Here is a 14,708-nt window from a genome sequence, read left to right on the forward strand (position 1 = left end):
AAATCTTTAAAACTGCGCAACGGATTTTGATGCGGTTTTTTTCAATAGATAAAGTGATTGAAGAGGAAGGTTTATATTTATAATAACATCCATTAAATAGTGAAGAAATCAATAATAAATTACAGTTTCCGAAGCGAAGCGAGGGCGGGTCGCTAGTAATTTATAAAACAAACAAAAAGAAGTCGTCTCTATCGTTTCCACTTTTACAGTAATTTTGTTTTCATTCAATAGTCATGAAGAGATGCGCTGTGCTCTTGCAAATTATATCTTAACAAGCGGGACCTACATACTATTATGACATAATACGCATCAACATGTTCATGGACAGGGACTGAGGAATAAGAGCATAAACAAAATCGCAGAGTCGTAGCGCCCAATCGTAGCGTACTCGAGGCGTGTACACGATTCCTCCTCAACGAAAACTAATGCAGTAGTCACTCACTAGTCAGTACACAAGTAACTTCCACTGCGTATGCGCACACGAATAAGCTACTACGCGCGCGCTTTTTAAACAAACGTTATGCCGATACGCGCGTTTTCGTTTTAAATAAAATCCTCGTTAGAAACGCCATATTTTTCTGAATCTACAGATAATATAAATGATTTTAAATTCTTTTTTTTTTCTGACATGTATTTTGTTGTGATCAACAAAAATGTGTTGTGATGGTCAAGAAGACAAGATGCGACGACGTTGGCATTGGCCAGCGAGCACAATGAACAGGCCGTTGAATTGGCACAAATGGCTAGTGTTGTCCGTGCTCGGATTGGCTTTGTCCGCTCGTACAATTGGCTGCGATTACACACAGAAATTTGGAGCGGAAGCTGTGGCTCGATGCAATGAGAAATGCCCGTTTCAGGTTTGCCTTCAAATTTTGTATTTACACGAACGTATTATTTCGTGGATTTCACTGTAACATAATATATTATTTCATGAACAATAAGGTAACATGATAAAGCTTGTTAGACAATACATTTTACGTTGACCTTGTGGTTGTATTAAATGTACATTTAATAGTACCAGTGGTCCTCACAGTAGTCGAAATTCGACTATAATTAATTGAAATTAAAAGTTTAAACATTATTATGGTTCTATTGTCAAGCACTATTATATTTCTATAATAATACAGATTTCGCCAAAACTACACTATAAATAAATAATATTAAAGACAAACAATATTAATAAATTCTCAATTTGACCACAGACTTTAAAAAATAACAAAAGTTTCACAATTGACAACACACAAAGAGTATATTTATATGTATGCGTTGTGGCCAATATATGGTAGTGTGTGTAATGTTTTTTTTATTGATTTAATGTATTTTCAATGCATAATTTTTTTTAAATATTAGCATCATGCACTTCTTCTCTATGTTCTCTATAAGTGTGGGAAATTTCATATTCCTCCGTCTGCGCAATTTTCGTAAAAATGGATACAAAGTTTTTGCTTCACGTATTAATATATAGATTTTCTTTGCTCTATATGTGAAGCATGATATACGTATGAAATTATTATTTCGGTTTTAGATTATTGTAGTTGTTTTTTTTTGTCAATATTGTGTTGACCAAAATATTCTGACATTTGAATTTATTAATTTAAACCTTATAAACCGTTATTAGATCAGAAGTAGCCAAATATTGATACTCTGTAATAATGAATCTAAATAATTATAATATTTAATGAACTATTTGTTCTACTAAATAAATACACGGGGAAGTAAACGAAGAATGATGAATAATGATGAAAATTAAATTTAAAAATGATGTTTAAATTGTGTGTCATTTTTTCTTTTTCTTAAATGCGTTAAAACTATAGAAACACTTTATACATATATCTTTAAATATATTTGTTGTCTTAATGATATTAAAAAATAAACAGCCTTAATCCTGAAAATTTAACATAACAAATTTATTTGGAAATTCCATGCAAGACGATTTCGAAGAGTCAATGTATGCGACATTTTTTTTTCATTATCTTAACTATTAAGCAGACGCAACTACAAAAGTAGAGTAAATGAGAGATATATTAAAGTCTATTTCAGCTAAGATTTCAGACATCATTTTACGATTATTATGCTTGAGTTTCAAGGACAGAACAGCCACTTTGGTTTTGAATACATCGCCTATTGGATGTTCGTTTTGTTACTGGTAACAATAACACAAATACAATGTAATAAAGATTATGGCTGATCTCTTCTCGTTCATCCTCGGCAGTCCTTTTTTTTATTCCTTAGATGGGTGGACGAGTTAACAGCCCACCTGGTATTAAGAGGTTACTGGAGCCCATAGACATCTACAACGTAAATGCGCCACCCACCTTGAGATATAAGTTCTAGGTCTCAGAATAATTACAACGGCTACCCCACCCTTCAAACCGGAAGGCATGACTGCTTCACGGCAGAAATAGGCGGGGTGGTGGTACCTACCCGTGCGGACTCACAAAAGTTCCACCAGTAATTACACAAATTATAATTTTGCGGGTTTGATTTTTATTACACGATGTTATTCCTTCACCATCGAATTCAATCGTGAACATTTGTTAAGTACGATTTCATTAGAAAAATTGGTACCTGCCTGCGAGATTCTAACACCGTTGCATCGCTAGATACGAATACACCGGACGTCTTATCCTTTAGGCCACGACGACGTCGAAGCATTCCGTATTTATTTAACAAATAAAAAAATGAAATCCTTATAATTCCATCGGGTCGCGTTGGTCCATAGACGTTGCATTCGAATACGTTATATCAATCAAATTTGTAAAAGTGTATTTGCAAAAATCAATACTGATAAAAAATAACACAATTTTTAAACAAAGTTGTTAAGTCAATTTTACTCAAGATCAGCTGAGTTCAGAAATTGCCCAATTTAATTTAGAAACTTCCAATCAAGAATCAGCCCTTCAACTATCTTCAAGTTCAGACTTGATGAATATTTTATTGTGTTGCTTTTGAAATTTTTAGTCCCACGTTGTAACAACAGTACCTGGTATCCCTAATGTTGTCTGAATAATTAAAATATATTTTTTTATGTCCGAGCACGCCTTTAATCTCTGTGCGTTCCTACGAGTAAATCATTCATCCAATTAGATAAAACTTAGTACAGCAGTTGTTGTTGGCACTTCAGGGGATGTTTCTGTCATACTACCATTGAAGTAAGTGGCGGTGGGTAGTTTCAAGAAATTGATCGACCGGGCTTCACAAGTTCGGCATAAAATTTAAGGAAAGGTTTGATTAAAACTACGATTTTAAATTGCAACCGTTATTTTGATCGATCGGCGGACAAGAGAAACACGGTCTAAACGGAATCACTCCTATGCGACTGATTTAGATATATATTTGATATATATTTTCAAACAAATACATTTTAAATTTTTTTTATTCTGTTATAAAAATATATTTTAACTAGCTGACCCGGCCGACTTTGTAGTGCCTCAATCGATAAATAAAAGATCTAAGCTTTTGTATAAAATAAATTTAAAACAGACAAAAGGAATCCGTCCGACGGGGGACACATCAAAGGAAAAACAAAATTGTTATTTTTATTTAATTCGGAGCATTTTAATATTTATCTACCTTTTAAAGCTTCTCTGGACTTCCACATCCACATAATTCAAGACCAAAATTAGCCCAATCGGTCCAGCCGTTTTCGAGTTTTAGCGAGACTAACGAACAGCAATTCATTTATATATATATAATAATAATATAATATAGATTTTAAACAGTAAAACAATAAAAGCGTAAATAAAATATGTACCTCGTATCGTAAATGTTCATTGATCAAAACTTTGCGTATTCACCGACATTGAGGGTTTTGCTAGAGTGAATGTATCTGCGGCGATCTGCAGGTTCGACGCTCATACAATTAATTGTCGGCAATTAGCGACCCACTGTAATCAACGCAAACATGCTAAATATAGATCGGAGTTTCTAAACAGCGCTATGGATCTCAATGATTTGGATTAACAAGACTTTTAATCATGCGCTGAATTCTTTATTATTTAATGTAAGTAACAAATGAAATAATTTCATTCACACGTGTTGCAGTCAAAATTTGTCTTAGCAGGTAAATTACCTGCCCTATTATTATTCAAGATGAGCCATCCAGGACATTAAGTGAAAAGCTACCACGTGCAATGTATGCTTTGCTATGCGACTAACGTTATTTCAGATTAAGCATTATGTGTAAAGTAAAAATGTGAACAAGCATTTGAATACATCTCTTATTAATTCAAGATTCAAAACACCATAAAACAAATAATTATTTAATTTTTTAATTAGAGTGTGAAGCAAAAGCCTGAAATGCTATAATATCTTATAAAAATCATAACCTGAAGAGCTATGTACTTTTGCTAATCCACGATATGTACAACGCGGGTATAGCGGTATCACCACCGCGTCGCGCTAGACCGTTGATCCCGAGCGTCGTCTGATTTTTAATCGTGTTACATTGCTTTCATTACAAAAATTAAATAATTTTACAAACCCGTTTTTTATGTTATCGTTAGGATTATAATACCTTTTATTGGCTTTTTAGGTAGACAAATATACGATTCAGCTCATGGGGAGCGGTTACCCCCACTCATGGATGTCCATCCACCAATGTCAGGGGCACAATCAATTGACTTATAACTCCTGTCGAAACTATCTACCAAGTGTTATTTTACGAACATATTTTTTAGATTAATACGTATCATTTCATAGAAAAATCCCAAAAAACAAAACCGCACGTATCGTATGTCGACGCTGAAGCCTACAAAGTGACCAGTCTGGATCCGGTCTCACGATTACTCCAAACACATATATAATATGCGAGCGTGAGCCTGCGATTTCATATTCGCTTTAAATTTGGATTTATTTTTATAAGCAATACTAGCGACCCGCCCTCGCTTCGCTTCGGAAACATTAAAACACACATGAAACCAAAAAATAAAAATAAAAAAATAAATAAAAAAAGTAGCCTATGTTCATCAGGGACAATGTCGGCTTCTAATGGAAAAAGAATTTTTCAAATCGGTCCAGTAGTTTCGGAGCCTATTCGAAACAAACAAACAAACAAATCTTTCCTCTTTATAATATTAGTATAGATAAGTAACGTAAGCAATATAACATATCACTGAAGTACCTCCGGAAGACAGTAGTTTGGTTATGCCCAAAGTATTACTAATGTCTTTGTGACGTTTACCACTCAGCAACAGATGATCATTTGTTGCTTATCTACCGTCGAAAAAGAATCTGCAAGTCTCAGTGAAATTTTCAGTAATTTGATAATTTGGTTTGAATTGAACTCTGCACCGGACTAAATAAAAGCACATCGTGTATCTAAACGTAAACGAGACTTGAAGCTCAGTAGTTTCTGATGGCTGCCAATCATCTGCTTTTTCCCCTACCTAATCGTAACACCAGCCCTAGCAAAAGCAGTGCTTCACTGTATCTACTACAGGATCGGAATCGCGACCCACTGAGAAGAACGGACGCGAAACTCAGTGAGTTATGTCTATGATCTAATTCGCACGTCAAACTACGTCGTACTTGCGTCGTATTTGCTTTTGCACCGAGAGTGGATCCAGGGGGATTCGACAAGACATGTTTTGGGCGACGGCGGTTTTATTTTACCACTTCACCTGGGTCATCATCTGCCCATCGCAGCAAATAAACAGCCAATATATGGATCTTTTAATTAAATTCGGTAAATTTTGGTAGTTAAGCGTGACCGAAATTTAAATCAATTTAATTGAAAAAGTGACGTGATGGTTACATCATTTTACTTGCCATATCGGCATCAAACAGCTCGATCTTTTTTGTGCATATTAAATCAAACCTATCGAATCATAAAATTCGATTCCCGTGCGGCCACTTGAAATTTTCTTATGATTTTTGTATAATGTATTTAGTAATTACATATTTTAAATATGTTAAAAGAAGTACGCCTCTTATTCTAATTTATAAGGCCAGTACAGTTATTGATTTAGATCATATTTAAGACTAATCGTAAGACTCCCCTCGTGCAGACGTGCACTCGCATTAGTACCTATCCGTAGTATTACGAAAATTCTTTTTTTCGCTTATCTGTCACGTATATCTGTAACAGTCAATATATTTGATCTACAAAATTGTAGTCTCTTAATTTATGGTCGTTAAAATTACATAGTGCACCGACTAAAATTCTTGTGACACAAATATTTTCACACAATGCGAACTAACCATAAACAAAATATACCAAAGAGTTTAACTAGGCTTTCTTCTTAGTAATAGCTATTTTTACATACGTTTAATGAGTACAAGATGAATACTTGCTTGACTGACTGATATGTTTATTTAATTTTTAACTGGCTTAGATGGGCTTACCCGGCCGATGTGATGCTAAGCGATGTTTGGAGCCCATAGGCATAATAACGTGAATACAGCTGTCTGTCTAACCGTGCAAGAGTGTGTTCGCATAAGAATGCATAAACACTTAAGCAATTGGTAAAACGGTTGTTTAAAGCAGCGCTTGCTCTCAATCGATTCTAGCACCAGAGATTCTTTTGCATTGTTTATGTCTTGTCATAGTTACACAGTTCTAAATCCTTAAGTTTGAAGTTTGAGGTTTGAGGAGAGTCCTCTGCAGTGGGCAGCGGCTAGGCTATGTCCCGGTTTAGTTATGACCGCTATTTTTCAGATTTAGCGATAGTTTCAGCCGGACCGTTACTTTATTGCAGTCGTAAAATCTATACTAATATTATAAAGCTGAAGAGTTGGTTTGTTTGAACGCGTTAATCTCAAGAACTACTGGACCGATTTAAAAAATTCTTTCGGTATTATATAGCCCATTTATTGAGTAAGGCTATAGGCTATATAACATTACGCTAAGACCAATACAAGCGGAGCACCAATAAAGAATGTTTCAAAATCAGGGTTTTTTCCCTTTTGAGAGCTTTCCCTGCGTGCGCTGCAGAAACGGTTAAAGTTTTGCTAAAATAATGTATGACAAAACTGTTCCTCTTTAAAAGATCTAAAAAAAGTCTGCGACAGCATATGTCTATATGTTAAGGTTGGCTCACTATAACGTTTTTTATGCTAACCAAATTTGTTAGAAAATAAAGCATTATTTGTGAACTATTCCACGCGGACGAAGTCGCGGGCAAAAGATAGTTATAAAATACAAATGGCAATGTACGAGTAAGACTATCCATAATCTTTTAGTATTTTTAAACCTAGAACACATGCGTAATATGTTTCAAGGACCTTTTTAGTTTCGAAGGACAATTCAATATACGTTAATGGATGAAACAGGTAGTTCAAATGAGATTTTTATTTATGGGAGTAGTCAGAGCGAGTCGATTGCCACGGTCGGGTGCGCACGCGCATTCAACGGAAGCTATCACAACTGTGACTCCGGTGGACGCATCCTCCCGAACCTGTCCCTATTATAAAGTAACCGTTCCAATAATTAAAATTACTTTCACGGCTTAATCTCACGTTTATTCACTGTCAATATATTATTTATGAAGTTTCGAATAATTTATGGTACATGTAGAAAGGGACGACTAATATGTCAGCGTCGACATTTGAATATTGTGATAACTACCGTCAGTTTTTTTTTTTTTTTTTTTTTTTTTTTTATTGCTTAGATAAGTGGACGAGCTCACAGCCCACCTGGTGTTAAGTGGTTACTGGAGCCCATAGACATCTACAACGTAAATGCGCCACCCATCTTGAGATATAAGTTCTAAGGTCCCAATTATAGTTACAACGGCTGCCCCACCCTTCAAACCGAAACGCATTACTGCTTCACGGCAGAAATAGGCAGGGTGGTGGTACCTACCCGTGCGGACTCACAAGAGGTCCTACCACCAGTAATTACGTATTCTTATAAATATTGTTACAGTAAAGCTCCATATTCGCGCTTCATTCATTCGCCTTCTCGCCATTGGTGGATTAAAAAAATCGATCCAATTCTCTATATTCGCGGCTGAAATTCCTTTATTCGCGGATAAAATCGGTACGAACAAATTAATAAAAAGAATTCCAATATGTAGGTATCCAACTGTATATCCGTTGTAATCGCGCTTTTCCATATTTACGGTTTCTTTATTCGCGGCATATTTCCGGAACCTATACCCCACCCCGCAAAGAGATTTTTCTGTATTCAAAATAAAAAAAAGGTAACTAGTTAGCATTCAAAACGCGAAATGAAACCGTAAAGTAATTTTAATTATGTCAACGACTAACGAAATCCAAAAAAAACTGCTCATTCCAAAATGATTCCAAAATTATTCATTAAGCTATTAAGAACAGTAATGATAATAAGGTACTTACCTCGCTTCTGTGGTAATCTACCCTGTTTATACATTTTAAGAAAATAATCTTTATAGTTTTTGTTAAATAATTGTCATAGCACCGCATGTTGTTACTATAAATTATTGTATGTACTGCACGATCTGAATTAATTATAACTATTTTAATGTTCTCATTTAAGTGAATTTATGTAATTCTTTTGAGAATAAAGAATATCTTTAACCCGAGGTATTAAAATGTTAAATTTGCTTTTTTTTATCATATCAACGAAAGAGGCAGGGTGATGATTATACATAACCGTACGGGCTTTTGAACAATACACCGTATCAGAGCCTAACCAAACCGATAAAAAAACAGTTTCTATTTTTATTACCTTAGCTGAATCCTGAAACTCTGAAAACAAATCATGAAGTTAAAACACGTGGACCGCGTACCGGTTTACCAATCGTTGCTCTAATAATAAAATAAACAGTAAAATTAGATCTTTGATTTCAATAAAATAATAATCGGTACTTTTTACAGAATCGAACTGGGGAGGGGCACTTCGACGTGAGCTGTGGACCTGAATGCAACGTTCAACAGGTAAGTGGTATCGTTTTAAATATTTATAGGGAAAATAAAATGGTCAACTAACAAACGAAGCAGCTAACTCGTGTAACGTGTCCAGTTACCCGAAAGACGTCCATGCTTTTCATTAATGTGAAGGACTGTATTCTGAAGGTTAATTTCCCTGAATGACGAAGGAGTAACTAGGAATACGGCACATGTTACTAATGATTTTCTAATTAACGCAAATAAACGATCGCCCTCAGTTTATTTTATATTGGGGGTTCACAAAATTTGAATTTGGTATAACTTAGAAGAATGGGCATAGACGTTAAATTATACAGAGATTTCGACCTCATGTTGCAGGTAGGCAGCGGCTTGGTTCTGCCCCTGGCATTGCTGAAGTCCATGGGCAACGGTAACCACTCACCATCAGGTGGGCCGTGTGCTCGTCTGCCTACAAGGGCAATAAAAAAAAAAAAAAAAAAAAAAAAGGTTGGGTACCAGCATTCTATAACATGTCCATGAGCCCTGGTTATCAATTAACACAAGGTGGATTGTGAGCTCGTACATCCATCTTCGTAATTTAAATAAATACCTACACGGTTATCTTTTCATATGCTTCAATCATAGGATAATTTCACTAGTAAGCTCTCGCCGAGAACCTCACACTACGTGAATGAAGTACGATAATCGCTTATATTTAAAGTTTGAGTAAAAAAATGATAGATATAGTATCATATTTCCTTCGATTTTTGCGAGTCAAAAACATAATTAAAACTACTTTAATCTCGCGTTTGATTCTCATTATATGTATCATTTACGACGTTTCGTAAAATTTTGAGTAAAAACATGATATACATAATTACGTAGTATCATATTTCCTTCGATTTTTGCGAGTCAAAAACATAATTAAAACTACTTTAATCTCGCGTTTTGATTCTCATTATATGTATCATTTACGACGTTTCGTAAAATTTTCAGTAAAAACATGATATACATAATTACATAGTATCATATTTCCTTCGATTTTTTCGAGTCAAAAACATAATTAAAACTATGTACTTTAATCTCGCGTTTTGATTCTCATTATAAAATTTTGACGTTTCGAATACCTAACAGTTTTCGTAATCACGGACGACTGTAAATTTTTATACTGACGAAAATACTATTATGAAAACGAAAAACGCCATATTATCGATCGTTAAATAAATGGTGTAAAAATAATCTAAAACGGAATCTCATATCACATACAAATGCATTGCATTGGTAAAAAGAGGAGGAAGAATGTGTAAATTCGATCAGAATATGGTAGATATTTCAATTGAAAGCTAACGTAGAAAACCAATCTGTATCAGATCGAAAGCATAATATAATATCATCAACCATATCATATAAAAAATACGATATACAAAGCTTAATCGCGCAAAAATTAGGAGAATTAATACTGAAATTGTCCAAAAGAGAAAAAAGAATGCTTTTCAACGGAGTGTTAATAAGTTTAAAATAGTAGTTAGAACCCTATTATTATTCCAATATTAAGAAGGATTTTTTTCGTTCAGGTTTTGAATTAAACCTACAACACTTTATTATATCGTTCAAGATGTGCTTATGGATTGCTTTCTTGTTACCAATTGAGATGCGTAAACAATTTACAGTAAGGTTATAACTACAGCAGATAACTAAATAACAATACTCGAAGTTATGACCCGAGATATATGGTATTTAATAAATACTGTGTCCATAACACTTGATAACAAACATATTAAGATTACATTTATATGATTTGTCCACGTTTTGACTGATTTTACTTTGAAAAAAATATACTTTGAAATAAACAAGCAGACTTTAAAATTAATATTAAGTTCGTTTTACTAACTTTCCCACAAACATCCATCAGAGGCATTCTCTGTTTCGTCTATCTACTAACAATTTGTGTTATCCGTCACTTGAATACACAAAAACTGACATAAAACGGAATGTTCCCGCCAAACTCTGACGGTTCCTACTGTTTTATGTCAAAATTATCAGTCAGTACCAATTTACGCCCCTGCGCAAAAAGTTCAAGTGGAGTGACGGGGCGCGCTCACCCCTCGCACGCCGTTGCGCCGGCAATGAAGTCAATTGACTTGTTTCCATTTGAAGCAACTTTACATGACTCTGTTGCTTCGCTAATACAAACAATAATCATTGTTTGCTTGAATGACCATACCGTTAAGGGTCAAATAATAATTATGATAAAATGTTATTGACCATTAGCAATATCTAAATGGTAGGCATTCGAGAACACGTACCTCTTTAAATATACTATAGGTACATTTGTTTTTGATGCAAGTTGAAATTGTAATGAGTTTGTTTGTTAAACGATTGCATTGGAAGTATTGGTTGCTATCTCTCATCACTATTAAGGTGTAATGGCATTGCATGGTTACGGTAAACGAGATGCATGCCTTCCTTAAGCTATTTGGGTGCTAATGTTTACGAGTGCACGTGTATCGTATACACATACTTCGTTAAGATCTTCCTTTATTTGATTACCTATCACATCGTTATCCTCTAAACGATTTCAGTTGAAAACATTCAGAATATTCGTGCAGTCTAGTTCCGCTTTCAATTTTTCCTTTGCAGAGTTTTCTTTCCGTCTACTAAACAATCACTTTTTTACCCACTCCCTATGATCCCTATAACCAAATATGTAGATCGTTGTCTCACCATCTGAAATAATCAAAAATCTGAAAGCAAGAGTCCGTTTTGAGCAGAAGTACTTTGTTATTTTTTGTTTTTTGAACAGTTTTTTGAACGATAGACTAACTTCGATATATGGTTCTTAGCTTTGCCGATAGCATCTCAATTTAATTAAATATCGTGTGGTGTGACGAAATTTTATTATCAAACATTATTCATCATCATTATCCTGCCCTTCTCCCAGTCACCTGGGGTCGGCGCAATATGTTTTTTCCATATTCTTCTATCATATACCATTTGTTCGCTCACTCCCTTCTTACCCATATCGTCTTTCACGCAATCCATCCATTTCTTCTTAGGTCTACCTCTTCCTCTGTATCCTTCCACATTCATAGTTAACATTCTCTTACCAATCTCATTTTCATTTCGTTTCATCACATGTCCATACCATCTCAAATGCGCACTTCTCAGCTTCTCTGTCACAGGTGCCACTTTCAGACTTCCTCTAACATATTCATTCCGTATTCTATCCATTCTCGTTACTCCACACATCCATCGCAACATTCGTATCTCTGCTGCATGCAAGCGCTTCAAACATTATTTTTTAATATAAAAAAAAAATAAACAAGCAAAATTAAAAGTGGTGTGTGAGTGGTGGTCATCCACCATGGAGAATGGGTGCAGTGCCATGTCAAGCAAGGGTCGCGTGAGACTCGACGCCGGATGGACGCAGGAAGGAAGCTGCTAGTTGCCAGCCTGCTCCCCTCGGATCTATTTTAGAGTTCATTCATTTTATTCCAACATTTATACAACGTGCTCAATGAAGAGTTGCATGTAGCTTAAATGGGGATCATTTTTTTTAATTTAATTTTATTTTATTTTATTATTATCCATTGTTGAAACGAAAAACTAGTTCAATTATAAATAAATCAATGTTGAAGTAAAATTGCACATTCAGATTAAGTAATATATTTAAATATCGGAACGTGGGTTCACACGAGTAACGAATTGTTAATGTGGAGACATTTATGGGAAACTAGGGGTATTCTTATGCTTCAGTGACTTTATTTAATATATGTACATATCATTACACCATTTTAAATAATTTACTTTATCGGGACAACCGTTGTACTAATTAATTGGAGACTTCAAACATGAAGTAGGTCTCGATAACGTTTGCCAAAATTGTAAAAAGTAGAATTTTTTTTGTCGCCTTTTTAATTTTCCACTGTTCCACTGTTCCACTATTCGACTGTCCAAAAAAATATTTCCAAAGATATCTAGATATATAATCTCTTTTTAACAAGATGTCTCTTAATAACCGAGAATTATCAGCAAACAACAGTAGGTACTTTCGTATTGTGTTAAATAAAAACTAGTTAGTTAATTTGGTGTAAACAATGAATATTTTATTTTAAATAATATATATATTTAAAATACTGCATAGTATGAGAACATACAAGTGAAGAATACCCATACAAACATATCTAAAATTTAAGAAAAATAGTGATCTAAATTTTAACAAAAATAGTGAGTCCCGTGATATAAATTAACATTTAGTTTACAGGGTCACTCACCACTAGAGTCACTAGACGAACAAGGTAATCGAAATTCTGGTACATTGTGAACGTGGGAAAATAACGTTAACGTACAATACTAAATAATTCATGTAGTCAGTAGAGCAAAAACATCAAAACAAAAGTTAAATTTTCAACGTCATCATAATGGTCTGACCAGCAGGTGAACTTATGAATATTCGGAATAATTTTACGGTAACAAATTAAAGGCTAGTTCAACGTACTGTAAACAAATACTCGTTGTAGCTATAATACGATTCCGTGAAAAACATGAACGTTAGTACAAAATTCATATATTCAAAACTTCATGCAAATTTGAATTTCGGCATAACACAAAAGAAAGGCTTCTTACAAAGCGAATCATCAAAGAGAACAGTATAATTGTTAATACCATAATTGAACGATATTTGCGAGTTCCAAGAACGAGGCAAGTTAACTTTCTCGATTGAAGCGAATATGTTTTTTGTTCCTTTGTAGTTTCTCAATTGGAAGTTTAATTGAAATATGCGACATATGAAGACAGTAGCTAACCCTCTTTTCAGCGGTTCGAAATACCTTGCAAAAAACAACTACAAACTGCAACTACTGATGCAATATTTATAGGCTCTTCTGGACATGGCAACTTGTTGTTATTCAACTAACACAGACAAAGACTTTAATATTCTTCATCTAAAATTAAGCATCACTTTATTCAATTATTTTAAAGGAAGTGTAATTTTATTGTTATCCGTCTGTAAGCTATTTTAGTCTGAGTTAATTATAGCACTATAATTCTGTTTAGTTAATAAGTCTAATGAACCGTCAAGTTTAAGTGACGGAATGTCTAGCATTAATTGGAAGTCAGACAGGTTTCGGTTTCATTCGCAACTTCCAAGTGACTAAATTCACTATAATGAAGTTTACTTCGATAGCGGGTGTTTTGAAGTCATCGTGGTCTAACGGATAAGACACCCGGTGTACTCGTATCGAACGAAGCGACTATACCCGTGTTCAAATCTTGTAGACTAGTCCAGATTATTGTAATGTTTAGCATTATGTTCACTAATAATTTCTGCTATAAAGGAATACATCATCATAGTTGGTTAGCTAGGTCGTTGTAGTGAGTCTTGTGGGACGCTAATATCAATCAGAGGTCCTTGGACTGATGGCAACAGTAGCAGCAGCAGTAGTAGTAGCAACAGTAGTAGTAAGGGCAACGCAAAGTCACCGTTACCCGAAATATGTCTTGTTGTACCCTCCGAATCCACTCTCAGTACTTTTAGGCTCTCCAAGCACTGGTCACCGTCCTCATCGAGCTCGTCGATTACTACGAAGAGTTCGATGAGTGATCTAATCCATAGACATAACCCACTGAATTTCTCAGCCGGTCGCGATTCCGAATCGGTGGTAGATTCTGCGAAGCGCTGCTCTTGCTAAGGCTAGTGTTAGCAAATTCTCTCAGGTTAAGTCCGTGAGCTCACCTAACCGTTCGCGCGTAGCCGGAATAGCCCCCCCTAGTGGGGGAAAAAGGTAGTGGTAAATTATCTGTGTATAAAACAGATCTCGTAAAAAGTCAACGAGCAATACAGCCGATATAACAGATATCAGATATAACAAAGTTATAAAATTGTTCATTTAAGATTT

General features: G+C 34.8%; 1 protein-coding gene across 2 annotated transcripts in view; it reads left to right on the forward strand.

Annotated features, from left to right (window-relative positions):
• Positions 1-366: 366 nt before the first annotated feature.
• Positions 367-14,708, forward strand: part of LOC101746593 (proto-oncogene tyrosine-protein kinase ROS) — a 49,185-nt gene continuing 34,843 nt past the window's right edge. Inside the window, exons 1-2 of one of the 2 annotated variants that reach the window (XM_012695907.4) lie at positions 367-857; positions 8,800-8,859. In XM_012695907.4, the coding sequence (XP_012551361.2) occupies positions 654-857; positions 8,800-8,859 (264 nt within the window). In that variant the 5' untranslated portion in view covers positions 367-653. The remainder of the gene's footprint in view (positions 858-8,799; positions 8,860-14,708) is intronic. The other variant, XM_012695908.4, reaches the window with a different exon arrangement.

The sequence above is a fragment of the Bombyx mori genome, chromosome 23 (genome assembly GCF_030269925.1).
Source record: "Bombyx mori chromosome 23, ASM3026992v2".
NCBI classification, from domain to species: domain Eukaryota; kingdom Metazoa; phylum Arthropoda; class Insecta; order Lepidoptera; family Bombycidae; genus Bombyx; species Bombyx mori.